This window comes from Hyperolius riggenbachi, chromosome 3, assembly GCF_040937935.1.
Source record: "Hyperolius riggenbachi isolate aHypRig1 chromosome 3, aHypRig1.pri, whole genome shotgun sequence".
Classification (NCBI taxonomy): domain Eukaryota; kingdom Metazoa; phylum Chordata; class Amphibia; order Anura; family Hyperoliidae; genus Hyperolius; species Hyperolius riggenbachi.
Genome location: NC_090648.1, coordinates 380,084,766 through 380,100,415, shown reverse-complemented (window position 1 = coordinate 380,100,415; position 15,650 = coordinate 380,084,766). Strand labels below are relative to the sequence as shown.

The following is a 15,650-nucleotide window of genomic DNA, read 5'->3' as shown; positions in this document are numbered from 1 at the left end:
TTGTATTGGAATTGATATGAAAGATGGAAATATTCTTACTTCTTCAATAAATTATATGAAAAAATAAATAAATACATCAGAGGGCAATATAAAAGCTTGGCGGATGAGTTTTTTGTCCCTAGGCCTTCACAAAGGACTAGAGGACATGATCTGTGCATGGAGGAAAAATGTTTTGCCATTAATTTAGGAAAGGGTTCTTTACAGTAAAAGTGATTAAGATGAGAAATACATAGCCACATGAAGTATTTATGGCAAATTCTAGATCTGCATTTAAAGGGGGCTTAAATGCTTTCCTTGCATTGAAAGACATCCATGGCTATAATTACTAGGTAATGCCCAGTGGTGTTGATCCAGGGATTTTATCTGATTGCCATCTGAGTCGGGAAGGATTTTTTTCCCTTTTGGGGCTAATTGGACCATGCCTTAAAAGGGTTTTTCACCTTCCTTTGGATCAACAGGGATATGTGAGGGAGCAAGCTGGTGTTGTACTTTGTTTTCTGGTTGAACTTGATGGACGTATGTCTTTTTTTCAAACCAAATAACTATGTAACTAGTTAATAAATAGATAATATTAAGCAGATTTTGCTGGACTTCCCATTAGGCTCAACTTACAATATCATAGGGGAGTGGATATAATGATTTACAGTCAGTTATATTTGGGCCAAAACAGATTATAGTCACGAGTAGTCATGTGTTGCATCTCCGCGCCCCAATTAGGCTTGGGGCGCGGCGTCACAGAAAAGTGAAATGCAAGCTATATTGTAGTATTAAAGCTTCCTGTACGAGGGCATAACTAGATGCCCACTAGATACAATATAAACTGTTACATGAGACATTTTAAACATAAATCGGCAGTATGCTCCTGAAATAAGATAATTAGGCTGGATGTCCCACAAATAAAAATTAGGCAGCATGTTCCCAAATAACAAAATAAGGTAGCATCTTACCAAATAAAACTAAAAACAATGCATGTCCTGAAATAGCATAATTAGGCAACATGTCCCTTACTATGAACAGATTGTCTAGGTAAGCTCTCATACTGCAATTGATAAAATCGGCCAATCATTGGTTAATCAATTACAGTAGATGTGTGTACCAGGCTTAAAGTGGATCCGAGATAAACTATTACTCATTGCATAATTGTGTTCCTTTCATATAGTTTATAGGGCATCCCTCAAGCCAAATAGTTTTTTTGTTTTAACACTCTAATTCCCTATAAACTAAACAAGCCTCGCCCACAGCTTTTCACAGTGCCTTGGCACTTTAGCAAGGGCTCATGGGAGCTCAGTCTGGGCAGGAGGAGGAGGAGGTTACTAGCCATTGATTTCAGAGGCAGAGGGGAGGGAGGGAGGAGGAGAGGGGGCTGAATTTACACACAGGCAAGCTGATAGTATCTCTAGCCCTCAGCCTGTGACAATGTGACAAACAGAACATGGCTGCCCTCATTGTATCACAGGAATAAAGAATCATACACTTTTGAAGCTGTTTGCAGCTAGATGTGCTGTGTAAACTATCTAAACTTTAGATAAGATATATAGACAAGTTACTTGTTTTTCATCTTGGATCCGCTTTAAGGATGGTCAATAGGATGCAAATAATTGTGAAAAGTTGCAAGTGTTTATTATGGTAATTGTATGCAAATGTATGCAGCTTCAAAATGCTGCAACAATCCATTTTAAATACATGAATTTGCATTGTTACCATAAAACATTTGTATCAACTTATAATTATTTGCATCTCATTAATAATCCTGGTCTGCCACTAGTGATTTTTAGTTATTTACAGAGTTGCTGATGTAGCTTCAAGTCTTTGTAGCTACATATTACTCTTACATAATGATTTATAGCTATTTATAAAATATGGATATTCAGTATCAGTTGCCAGTCACTCCATTACCAGCACAGAAGGTAGATGAATCTTTCTTAATAATTATTCAGCAGAGATCTGCTAGTGAATGCTTTGATTTGTTGCTGTGACATGGATGATGTCCAATAGTATGACAGTATGGCCTGAATGGTAACATGAGCTAGAGATGTAGTGCTGTGTGATTGGCTTCCCACCTGGTCTTTGGACTAATAAATATTGATTAGGAAAAGGTTTCTCTTGCAGTTTGTGCCAGAGTCAGCGCGTTTCAATGTCTCAGTGGGAAAGAAGCAGGCGGCCACGGAGACCCTGGAGAAAATCGCCAGAGTGAACCGCTCAAAGATGCCAGAGGGGACCATTGACGAGCCAGTGGTGGTGCGGTATAGTCAATTTATTATGGAGAGTTTAGCAATTTTGATTGTAACAAGGCCATATAATCTAGCATCTTAGTGAGCAGCAATGTAGAATACAGGAGAAGCACATCTGCAGAATAGAGACATGGCTGCTGTAACGACTGGACGTGTAGTGGTTGCAATGTACAAAAGTGGATGGTAGTAAATCTTCACCTTCCAATTTTGTATAAGCAGTTTCCATAGATTGCACCTTTTGACTAATTTCTTCATCTTCTGCTTTAATCCACTTTTATTTCTCAGAAGTGGGAAGTTATTGCATCTCTTCCCAAGACCTTGGCTCATTATGAACTGCTGAGCAGACCATGTAGGTCAACTGCTCTGCTGGGATTCCTTCTTGTTGATGTTCTGATTGTAATGACTGGTTGTTCAGAAGTATGTGAGTCAGTTTGGTGTAAGTTGTCTGTGCTAATTTCTATCTCTGCTTCACTTTGTGGTTGCTCTGGAAACTCTGGTGTGGTTTTCTCTCCAGATTGAATCTGTGTTTGTGTCAGTTCTTCAAAGTTTAAACACACTGATCTTTCAGAATGACATTGATTTTCATTTATAGCATACCTGACGTGGAAATAAACTGATAGACTTAATCATAAATAGGACTTTCATGGAATCCTACAGTAGCATTTTGGTTTAAAAGTTTAAACATTATTTAAGTTTTCAGGTGAATGATAATGGTTATTCAGCTCTCATACAGAAAAATCTTGAACTATTGATCTTTTTATCTGTTCCCTGCACTTTTAAGTGTTTCTCAACCACACAGGAGTTTTATGAACTATAATTATCAGTGCAGTCTGCATAGAAACTGTAATTTAAAACATTGGATTTATAGTGAGAAAAAAGGAACACAGTCTAGTTTCATGTAAGATTGGGACTTTAGATACGCAAGTTTATCTCTTGTTATTTGTCAACCTCAGGTACCTTTTTTTTTATCTATTGTAGTTTGGAAATTGATCATTACAAAGCATGCATTGTCTTCCATCTTATAGCTTTCTCATTTTACAGCATTTTTACACAAGTGCCTAAAACCAGGTAAAACAAATAACATAATAAATTGATTTTCTTGGTACACAGCCGCCTTGCAAATATCAAGCAGCAAGTAAACTGTTCATTATCAAAGGTCATGTTGTAAGCAGGAATAATGGGGCAGGTGTAAAACTTGAAGTAATTGTTGCGATGGCTATAAAAATGGGTCAGGGCATGTTTAAATTGCAGGTGTTGTGTAGTGCTCCTTGTATGCAGAAGTGGTTCCAAAAAAGAGAAACAGAGACCCCCGCAAAAGATTCATGGGTGCCCAAAGCTTGTGCATGGGGAGCTTTGGGTTAGCCCAGGCATGGGCAAACTTGGCCCTCCAGCTGTTGAGGAACTACAAGTCCCACAATGCATTGCAGGAGTCTGACAGCCACAGTCATGACTCAAAGGCAAATGCATTGTGGGATTTGTAGTTCCTTAACAGCTGGAGGGCCGAGTTTGCCCATGCCTGGGTTAGCCTATTTGGTCTTATCCCACAGGAGAGAGACCATAGCACAAACTGCCAAAATGGTTAATGCTGGTGATGAGAAAACGGTGTCGGAACACACAGTGCTATTTATGTACCTACCATTCAGTGCCCTGCTTTACTCTGTCCATATGACCACATACACTCATTGATGGGAGCTGTATTCCCCAATGTCAGAGAATTTAAAGGATCTGTTGATAATGTGTTGGTGCTAATGCCTCAGGACAACTTCAGAGGTCTAGTAGAGTCCATGCCTTGATGGACTAGAGCGGTTTTGGAGACACAGGGAGGCCCTGTACAGTATTAGGCAGGTGATCCCAATGCTTTGGATATTTAATTTTTGTAGCCATAAAATTTCATTACACATTGTGGCCATTATAACTCCATTTAGTGTATTTGCGTTATCAGCATTCATCTGCTTTTAGTCACAGCATCTGTCTGTCACCCTGAATGCATATTGTTCTGCATTATGCAATAACATGGTCATTTCTGATTTCTAGAAAAATACTGGGACCTTGTGTGATCTGTTTCATCCAAAGTATCGCCGTACATCTCTGCAGATTTGGATCATATGGTAAAACAACCATGTTTCTTTTTACTTTATCCCTGATCAGTGACATGTATAACAATAGAAGAAAAGTAATGATATACTAAGTCATCAGCTAGTCCAGGCTTTTTCAACCAGGGTTCCTTGAGGACTCTGCAGGGGTTCCTTGGCATTTTCCCCCATCATGGGGGAAGTATAATAGAGCACATTCTAATAGGGAGTACTGTAAGAAGCAGTAAATTGGGGGCCAGAATAATAATGAGCACATTAATTAAAAAAAACACTAGAATAAGGAGTCATAATGAAGAGCACTGTAATAGGGGATAGTGAAATAAACAGCCTCACCTACTTTTAAAGACCACGCCTCCTGCAAAATAAATGCAAGTGTTCCTCGAGATCAAAAAATTGTTTGCAGGGTTCCTTCAGGGTAAAAAAGGTTGAGAAAGACTCAGCTAGTAGTTTATAATAAAATACACCTTACAAATAAATCAACTATGATGCTATGTATAACCAGACCATAGTGATATTTCAACTCTGTTTTTTAATACCAAATGGAACTATTGCGTCAGTATACCTTCACCTTTTAGACTGTAAACTCTTGTGGGCTGGATTTTCACACTTAATCAAAACCAGGCACAATTTTTATATGCTTATATACATTGAGCATTGAAAAGGAGATACATTTTTCTACAATAAATGTCATTTGAATCCTAATTACAACATCAAGAGGTCCCACAGGGATGCTAGCTAATTTATGACAAATTGGAGGATGAGATTAGAGGATGAGAGAAGAGGACACATTCTACTAGGAGAAGGGGACACATTGACAATTGCTGCACACTATGTCAGAGCATGCCTCAGACTGAGAGGTGCATATATCAAAACTGTAAACCTAAAAAAAAGCCCACAAACTGCTAACTCAGTTTTTCTTGGAACGGCTCTGTCCGTTTAGTTGGGCGTAGGCAGGCTTGTTCCTGTAGTCCCACACTGTGTTCCACCACTGGTGTGCATCTCTGACGACTTCAACCCATGTGAGACACCCACCATTAACAATCCACCACGTGTACTTCCTGCTTCCGTGGTTAGGCTCCGCCCGACATGTTTCATCAATCTATGACTCATCATCAAATTTTACCTGTCATATGCCTGTCCATATGACCATGATGTCCGGATCCTGTTCTAATATGTCACTATCCTGCTTAGTGTTGATAATTCTGCATAACTTCATTTAATCTGCGAAGATAGAAACATCACCATTTACTTCAGCTACTAGATCACTAATTAATACATTGAAAAGGTTTGGGCAATGCATATGGTAATACTGATCCTTGCAGAACCCCACTGCTAAAAGTTTCCCATTTTCAGTATGATCCATTTACCAAAACACACTGCTTTAAGTACCTTTACCATTTCTCTATCCATGTACACACCGCATCCCATGTACTTAGCTTCTGCACCAGGATATTGTGAAGAACAGTGCCAAAGGCCTTTGCTAATGCTGGGCGTACACGGCAGTTTCTCTCCTTATCAATTGAGCCACTGATGGCTCGATTGATAATATACGACAGGTCAGACGAACTGCCGGATAGATTCCCCGCTCGATCGATGAGCGGGGACAGGGGCGGGAGTCAATCCGGTGGCTAAACGGCCGCCGTATCGACCTGTGTATGCCCAGCATTAGACCAGGTACACGAAATCTATTGCTTTCCCAAGATCCAAATTTGCATTTACCACTTCAGAAAAGCTGAGTATCTTGGTGAGACAAGATCTGTCTTAAGTATTCCCATGCTTTTAAACCTAAATTAGACTATTGTGTGCTATATAACTTTGTAAAGCATTCCTTATACCTTCAAACATTTTACACACAATTGGTGTTAAGCTTACAGGTCTTTAGTTTCCGGGCTCTGTTCCCCCCCCCCCCTTCTTGAATAAGGGGACAACATCAGTTGTACACCAGTCATAGGGAGCTGACCCACTTGAAAGAGTATCTCAGAACATAAGATAAAGTGGCTTATCAATAACTAAACCTTTTAATACCTAACTGTTTTAATACCAAAAGGGGGATGCCATCTGGGCCAGGTACCCTATATATCTTGATCTTATTTAAAAGTACCTGCCCATCTTCTTGTGTTAAGGTGTGTACACACCGTTGACGGATGTTGTCCGTCGGGGATCAGGACCTGATCCCCTTGGGTAACATCACTGGGCCAGGCTGCACACATACATGCCAGCTGTGTAGCTGATGACATGCTGTGTTGCTATGTGGGGCAAACGGAGGGGTGACGAGTGGTGTGCATGACGTCACACGGCCGGCAGGAGATCCGCCTCGATCAATAGTAATTGGCATCACTGGGTAGATCCACCTGGCAGATTGCTCATGGTTTGGGGGTCACAAACTGCTGTATATACACCTAATCATTGGCTGAGGCCTCAGCCGACTTAAGTCAGGCGTGTGTACGGGCCTTTCGAGTAATTGCTGAATGAAGGAGATTTGGAATAATTCCGACCTGTATTATGAAACTAGGACATCACCTTGGTAAAGACAGAAGCAATGTCTGTATTTAAGCTTTATCTCAATCTTTTACAATCAAGTCACACAGCCATTGTATTTTTCCATTGCATCTGTTACTTTTAGGCTTGGGATTGCTTTTGCATATTATGGAGTCATTCTGGCCAGTTCGGAGCTCCTGGAGAGGAACCTCCTATGCGGATCGGGTCAGGTGGGGCTAGGTGCAGGGGAGGAACCCTACGAGGGTTCCCACAGCCCTTGTTACTGCAGCATGCTGAGTCAGTCTGACTACCGGACCATGATCATCAGTACAGTGGGGGAAATTGCCTGTAAGTACAATTTTTCCATTAACTATTCAACATGAATGTATCACCCACAACCAACTGCAAGAGCCTAAAGCTTGGTATATAGGGTCCCAAATGGAGGGTCTATGGTTAACCTGCATGAACCTTCAGCTGAGTGACAATATTAGAGACACAGAATCAGGGGGACAATATGGCAGCATCCATATTGGTCTCCCCTCAGGTTCCCTTTAAACAGTTGGCTGTCATGAATAAAATGAATTAGCTGGATCAATTCTATTCCTACACCAGGCACGTGCAGAGAGAGGGGCTCCCTCCTTTTTTATTTGCAATAAAAGTGCCCCTTCGGCCATGCAAAAGAAGCTCTATCCTAACAGTGAAGTGATAAGCCCCACCCATTACCCTTTACACAAACTAGATCACTAATAAATACATTGAAAAGGATTGGACTTACGGTAATACTGATAATTGTGGAACCCAACTGCTAAAAGTTTCCCATTTTCAGTATGATTCATTTACCAAAACACTTCATGTTCCTTAACCATTTCTCTATCCATGTACACATATTTTTCACTAGTCCCCATATCTACAGCTTCTGCACCAGGGTATTGTGGAGAACGGTGCCAAAAGTTTTTGCAAAGTCCAAGTACATCATCTTTTTCTTTCCAAAAATCTAAATTTGCATTCACCACTTCAGAAAAGCTGAGCATGTTGGTGAGACAAGATCTTTAATATGCCCATGCTTCTGAACCTAAATGACATTATTCTGAGCTAAATAATTTTGTAAAGCATTCCTTAGAATACCTTCAAACAGTTTACACACAACTGTTAAGCTTAGGGGTCTATAGTTTCCTGGCTCTGATTTTTTTTTACCTTTCTTGAATAAGGGGAAAACATCAGCTGTACACCATTCTTAAGGATCTGACCCACTTGAAAGAGTATCTCAGAAAATAAGATGAAGTGGCTTATCAAAGTGGCTTTGACCATGCAAAAGAAGCTCCATCCCGCCAAAAATGATAAGCCCCACCCACTAACTGTGGGAAGGTCCAGCCACCACCAGGACATTTTTTGAAAGGTAGCCCCGGCATGAATCTTACTTTAGCCAAACTTGTGACCACTGAGTGGGAGCAGGTGAGATAGTGTCCCCTAATGGCCAGCCTCCCCCAGCAACCACAGTTATCTCTCCTTCCCTCAACATGAACTGCAACCTCTCCCTCACCAGCAACCACACTAACCTTTCCATTCCCCAGCACCCCCACTGACCTCTCCCAGCCCCAGCATGCACAGGAGCTCTCCCTCTTCCAGCACCTACACTGACATCTCCCTTCCCAGCACCCACATTGGCCTCTCCCTACCCCAGCACCCACACTGACCTGTCCCATCTTCAGTAGAACCTCTCTCATCCCCAGCAGCATCCACAGTGACCTTCTACCCACCCCCTCCCCACAGCAGCACCTGCAGTGACCTTTCCCTTCACCCATCACCCACATTGGCCTCTCCCTACCCCAGCACCCACACTAACCTGTCGCTTCTTCAGTAGAACCTCTCTCATCCCCAGCAGCACCCACGCGGTGACCTTCTACCCACCCCCTCCCCACAGCAGCATCTGCAGTGACCTTTCCCTTCACCCAGCAGCCACATTAATCTCTCTCTACCCCAGCAGAACCTACAGTGACCTCTCAATCCCCTGCACCCACATTGACCCCCTCTCATTCCCAGCATCCACATTACATTCAGCCAGGAGCAGGGGCGGACTGACAACTCATGGGGCCCCCGGGCAATAGGAGATTATGGGGCCCCCATACCAGTGTTTCCCACCTTTCACGTTATATTTTTACAGACTAAGATATAATCATTTATTGACAACAGTAAATATGTTATATTGAGATATTGTACACCGCCAAAAAATGGGTGTGGTCACGCAACAGAATGTGGGTGTGGTCATGGGTGGGGCAAAATATACATGACCTTAGCAGTGGTGTAAAAGGTCTGCCGGGGAAGTCTGAACTCTGCCATAGTGTTTCCCCCCAAAATACATGTAATCTGACAGCATTTCACCAAAAATCCATGCAATTTGGCAGAGGTTCCTCCAAAATACAGATAATATGGCAGTCGTTCCCCCAAAATAGACATTATCTGGCAGCAGCGGTTCCCCCAAATACACATAATTTGGCAGCGGATGACCAAAAATACATGTAGCAGCAGTGGTTCCCCCAAAATACACAGAATCTGGAAGCAGCAGTTCCCCCATTATACACAATCTGGCAGCGGTTCCCCAAAAATACACATAATCTGGCAGCTGTTTCTCCAAATACACTTAATCTGGCAGCAGCAGTTCCCCAAAAATAGTAAATCTGGCAGCAGTTCCCCCAAAATAGGTGCCCCCAGTATAGGTAACCAGGTCAAAAGGTATCCCCAGTGGAAGTATCCAGGTCTATAGGTTTTCCCAGTGCAGGTATCCAGGTCTATAGGTGTCCCCAGTATAAGTAGCCTAATCTACAGGTGTCCCCAGAATAGATAACCAGGTCTATAGATGTCCCCATTTAAGATAGCCAGGTCTATAGATGTCCCCAGTTAAGATAGCCAGGTCTATAGGTGTCTCCTGTATAGATAGCCAGGTCTTTAGGTGTCCCCAGTATATGTAGCCAGGTGTATAGGTGTCCCCAGTATAGCCAGGTCTATAGGTGCTCCCAGTATAAGCAGCCAGGTGTATAGGTGCCCCCAGTATATGCAGCCAGGTGTATAGGTGCCCCCAGTATATGCAGTCAGATGTATATGTCTCCCTAGTATAGCCAGGTGTATAGGTCTCCCCAGTATAGCCAGGTGTATAGGTCTCCCCAGTATATGCAGCCAGGTGTATAGGTGCCCCCAGTATATGCAGTCAGATGTATAGGTCTCCCCAGTATAGCCAGGTGTATAGGTCTCCCCAGTATAGCCAGGTGTATAGGTCTCCCCAGTATATGCAGCCAGGTGTATAGGTGTCCCCAGTATAGCCAGGTTTATAGGTGCCCCCAGTATATGTAGCTAGGTCTATAAGTGCCCCCAGTATATGTAGTCAGGTGTATAAGTGCCCCCAGTATATGCAGCCAGGTGTATAGGTCTCCCCAGTATATGCAGCCAGGTGTATAGGTCTCCCCAGTATAGCCAGGTCTATAGGTGCCCCCAGTATATGCAGCCAGGTGTATAAGTGCCTCCAGTATAAGCAGCCAGGCTTGTAGGTGTCTCCAGGAGGGGAGACAGCCAGTGAAGGAGGGCGATGGGCATAGCAGCGGAGAAGGGGGGAATTTCCCCCCCCCCTTCTCTCACCTTGGGGCCCCCCTTCCTGGCTCTCCCCTCCAGAATCTGTAATGTGTCGGACAGCTGGAAGCGGCTGACAGCAGGCGGAGACTTACCGCTGTTCAGCCACCGGAGGCATCGCTGATCTGTGTGCAGCTAGTCTGGGCTTCTCAAGCCCACACTAGCTGCACACAGATCAGCGATCCCTCCGGTGGCTGAACAGCGTCTCCGCCCGCTGTCAGCCGCTTCCAGCTGTCCGACACATTACAGATTACGGAGGGGAGAGCCAGGAAGGGGGGCCCCAAGGTGAGAGAAGGGGGGGGGGAACTTCCCCCCTTCTCCGCTGCTATGCCCACCGCCCTCCTTCACTGGCTGTCTCCCCTCCTGCTCAGGGTTCTCTGGCGGGTGGCGGGCCCCCCCTGACCACGGGCCCTCGGTCCGTGCCCGAGTGCCCTAATGGTCAGTCCGCCCCTGGCCAGGAGCCCCCTCCTCCCCCCGATAGCAAGCACTCACAATTTATTCAGCACAAAAACACCTTTCATCAGTGTCACTTACTTACTCAGGGCAGTAGATAGTGGCTGTTGGCCAGTGAGGTAGAGCATTTTAAACATTTTAGCATTATTGGGCGCCTTCTAGTGTTTTGTTGTTGTACTGCTGGAGTCAAAATGGCCAGGAATACAGATAGACAAATGCCATTAAGAAAATAAAGATGACAGCTGCCAACTACAGACTTTCTTCTTAGTGGAACAGCCAAACCATCAGAAGTTCATAGTTACAAATATGTTACAGAGTTATTTAGGTTGAAAAAAGAAATGCGTCCAGCAAGTTCAACCAGAAAATATAGTACAACACTAGCCTGCACCCTCACATATCTCAGTTGATCAAGAGGAAGATGAAAATCCCTTAGGCTGGGTGCACACTTGTCAGTGCATGAAAGGTCGTGTTTTCTGTCATGTGCGTTTTTGCGTTTTTAGTATGTTTCCAGTGCGTTTCTTCCTCGCACATGCATTTTTCTTGCATTTTGATGCGGATGAAGTTCACATATATAAAACACATATGCATTCTGTATGCGTTTTGCATGCGTTTTTTTAATGTGTTTTATGCAAATCACTAGTAAGTCAACAGGAAGCAGAAATACATCATAAAACATGTTTTTTTTAAAATGCATATAAAAACTCATGCAAAACACGTAACCATTGACTTTCGTTATGTGTGTTTTTGATGCGTTTTTGAAAAATATGCAACAAAACCAGCATTTTTAAAAATGCATGATATTAAACGCAAATGCGTTTTTTATGCACCCCATTGACTAACATTATACACAGAAACGCTGCGTTTTCCGCAACGATAGCGTTTCTGCTAAGTGTGTTCCCAGCCTTACAAGGCTTGGACAAATTAGCCCTAAAAGGGGAAAGAAATCCATCTCAACTCCAGATGGCAATCAGATACAAGCCCTGGATCAACACTGCCAGGAACTGCCAAAGTAATTACAGCTGTGGATGTCCTTCAATACAAGGAAAGCATCCAAGCACCCTTTAATTTGCCATAACTACTGCCTGTGTTAATACATTCCACATGTTAATCACTCTTACTGTAAAGAACCCTTTCCTAAATAGAATGCAAAAACTTTTTCCTCCATGCGCAGATAATTTGCTTGAGCCTAGGGACAAAAATCTTATCTGCCAAGCTTTTATATTGCCCTCTGATTCTGATGTATTTATACATGTTAATTAGTTACTTTAACCCATTTTGGACCAGCAGACTCTAGCCCCATAAAGTGGACCTGAACTCTTGCACAGGACAGAAGGAAAACATACAAACAAACATATAGAAATGCCCCCTGTATTTATTTAGAGAGTTTAGCCTAATTCCCCCTCATCTGTGACAAACCACAAGCTGTAATTTGATCCCTCAGCTGTGTCAGCTGACTGCCACGGCAGAGAGCTAATTGGTAAACTTAAGATGATAGCTGAATGAGCGGCTCTGTGAGCAAACGATCTGCTTAGGACTGTAGAATCTAAGCCGAACCAGAGATGGAGGTCTACAAGTGAGGCGTAAATTCAATTTTGATAAATTTTGATGCATGTCTCTGCACCTGCTCTAAAACTGCAATGTCTGTCCTGTAATGCAGTGCACAGAACTATATTCCAGATGCAGCCTTACAACCGGTACTCCGAAGGCTGGATTCGCACTTGTCTATCAGTTTTCTACATATGTTTTTCTGCATGAGTTTTCTGACAGTACTGCATAGCTGTCAGTTGTTTTTCTGCATGTGAAAAAAACATTTAAGTGCGAACTAGTCCATTTATTAACATTGGCCCTGTTTTCCTCTCCAGAAAGCACACAGAAAAACAGTCAAGTTTGAATCCAGCTTTTAAAAGTTTGAGGTCCCCATTTCATTTTCTTTGGTACTGCCACAGCCATTTATTCAGAAATGTCTTTGCTTTCTCAGCTCCTGCACCAGACTGTTAAAGGGAACAGTATTGAAGGCCTTTGCAAAATGCAAGTATTTCATATCTACAGCATTCCCAATATCCACATTAGCGTTCACCACTAGAGATGGCCCGAACGGTTCGCCTGCGAATGGTTCCAGGCGAACTTTCGGTGGTTCGCGTTCGCCAGCGAAGGTAAACTTTTGCGGAAGTTCGGTTTGCCCCCATAGTGCGCTATTAGGGTCAACTTTGACCCTCTACATCACAGTCAGCAGGCACATTGTAGCCAATTAGGCTACACTCTCTCCTGGAGCCACTCCCTCCCTTATAAAAGGCAGGCAGCGCTGGCTTTTAAACTCACTCGTGTGCCTGCAGTAATTAGTGAAGGGACAGCTGCTGGCAGACTCACATAGGGAAAGATTAGTTAGGCTCTTGTAGGCTTGTTAGCTTGCTCCTGGCTGATTGTTATTGCTAAAATAGCACCCCTCAACAGCTCTTTTGAGAGCCAATGTTCTCCTGATGTGTGTTTTTTTTGTGTGTTGCCCACTGACACTGCATTATACAGCCCTATCTGTTGCAGCTGGACCTTGGTAATTGCTATTACTGTTCCAGCCAGGCCCTGCCTAACTATCTATACTGGGACACCTACCTATGCCTACCTAACTACTGGGGCACCTAGTTACCTATACGGGGACACCTACCTATGCCTACCTACCTATACTGGGACTCCTACCTATGTCTAGCTAACTACTGGGGCACCTACCTATGCCTACCTACCTATACTGGGACTCCTACCTATGCCTATCTACCTATACTGGGTCTCCTACCTATGTCTAGCTAACTACTGGGGCACCTACCTATGCCTATCTACCTATACTGGGACTCCTACCTATGCCTATCTACCTATACTGGGACACCGATCTATGCCTACCTACCTATAATGGGACACCTACCTATGCCTACCTACCTATACTGGGACACCTACCTATGCCTACCTACATACAAGAAGATAATAAGGTCGTTGCTTCATTGTGGACAGACCAAATTTGATCAGCTGGACAGTCACTGTTGTTCTATCATTGAGCTACCACAGCCTGGCGACCATATGGGCTAGAACACCGCCACGGCCTGCACTCTCGCCATGGTGCGCACCAGTCCAGCACAGCCATCACTACGCAAACAGCTGTTTGCAGTGCGTTACACAGTGAGTTTGGTGTGTCAGTGTGAAGCAGAACTCTAATTACACTCCCTGATTGATGTATACACATGCAAAATGTTTGAAAGCACTTTAGTCCTGCAATTTAGCATTCAATGTGATTTCTGCCCTTAAAACGCTGCTTTGCGTCAAATCCAGTTTTTTCCCCTGGGACTTTTAACGCCAATCCCACTCATCCATGCCCCCCTCCAGGTGTTAGACCCCTTGAAACATCTTTTCCATCACTTTTGTGGCCAGCATAAATGTTTCTAGTTTTCAAAGTTCGCATTGAAGTCTATTGCGGTTCGCAAAAGTTTGCGCGAACCGAACCTTTTGCGGACGTTCGCGAACCTAAAATCGGAGGTTCGGGCCATCTCTATTCACCACCTCACAACAGCTGAGCATGTTAGTCAAGCAAGACCTGTCCTACCCATGCTGATGCTGAGAAATTACTCTATGCTATTTAAGTGAACCCGAGGTGAGAGTTATATGGCGGCTGCCGTATTTATTTCCTTTTAAACATTACCAGTTACCTGGCTGTCCTGCTGATCCTCTGCCTCTAATACTTTCAGCCATATATGCAGATCAGGTGTTTCTGACATTATTGTCAGAACTGACAAGATTAGCTGCATGCTTGTTTCTGGTATACTTCAGACACTACTGAGACCAAATAGATTAGCATGGCTGCCAGGCAACTGGTATTGTTTAAATGGAAGCAAATATGGCAGCCTCCATATCACCTCACCTCAGGTTCACTTAAAGTCTTGCATAACATCCCTTAGGAAACTCTCAGGACTCTTTTCCATGAGTTTGTGGCAGGTGGTGAATCCACCGGCGGACAGGTGGCCCCCTCATGGAACTGCAACTGAGCATGGCGATTGCTGTACTCATATGCGTCACCGGATAATTTTTTGACGCCTGGTAACGCCAGTGCATGTCAAGCGCTGATGCACGAGTGATGTTACAAACGCTGCCATTCGGCTGCATTTTTATTGCACCCGAATAAAATTCAAGGGCGGCAGACAGGACGCTAAACCGCTCGACAAATAAGCAGTTCAGTTGTCTGTGGAAAAGAGCACACAGCTGATGTTAAGCTTACATGTCTATAATTTCCCAGATTGGATTTCTACCCTTTTTAAATAATGGGAAACGTGCTGTATGCCAGTCTATTGGAACTATCCCACTTGAGAGATCATCACAACAGATAAGATAGGGATTTGTCAATAACTGAATGTAATTCACTAAGCACCCAAGGATGTATGCCATCCTGGTCCAGTGACTTATCTGTTTTGATTTTCAGTGGATTGCAAAAGTATTCAGCCCCCTTGAAGTTTTCCACGTTTTGTCACATTACTACCACAAACATGCATCAATTTATTTGGAATTTCATGTGAAAGATCAATACAAAGTGGTGTACACGTGAGAAGTGGATCGAAAGTCATACATGATTCCAATCATTTTTTACAAATAAATAACTGCAAAGTGGGGTGTGCGTAACTATTCAGCCCCCTGAGTCAATACTTTGTAGAACCACCTTTTGCTGCAATTACAGCTGCCAGTCTTTTAGGGCATGTCTCTACCAGCTTTGCACATCTAGAGACTGAAATCCTTGCCCATTCTTCTT

The 15,650-nt window shown here is 43.4% G+C and overlaps 1 protein-coding gene and 1 long non-coding RNA gene across 4 annotated transcripts in view; one reads left to right on the top strand and one right to left on the bottom strand.

The window, feature by feature from the left end:
• The window catches only part of LOC137561590 (putative transporter SVOPL), a 116,508-nt gene that overhangs the window by 55,185 nt on the left and 45,673 nt on the right, over nucleotides 1–15,650 (top strand). For all 3 annotated transcript variants that reach the window (XM_068272899.1, XM_068272898.1, XM_068272900.1), the window contains 3 exons: nucleotides 2,110–2,238; nucleotides 4,266–4,339; nucleotides 6,948–7,150. In XM_068272899.1, coding sequence (XP_068129000.1) covers nucleotides 2,110–2,238; nucleotides 4,266–4,339; nucleotides 6,948–7,150 — 406 coding nt within the window. The remainder of the gene's footprint in view (nucleotides 1–2,109; nucleotides 2,239–4,265; nucleotides 4,340–6,947; nucleotides 7,151–15,650) is intronic.
• The window catches only part of LOC137561591 (uncharacterized), a 45,344-nt gene continuing 34,382 nt past the window's right edge, over nucleotides 4,689–15,650 (bottom strand). The window contains exons 2-3 of the long non-coding RNA XR_011030063.1: nucleotides 5,448–5,545; nucleotides 4,689–4,732 (exon numbers count right to left, since the gene is read on the bottom strand). This is a non-coding gene — a long non-coding RNA (uncharacterized lncRNA). The remainder of the gene's footprint in view (nucleotides 4,733–5,447; nucleotides 5,546–15,650) is intronic.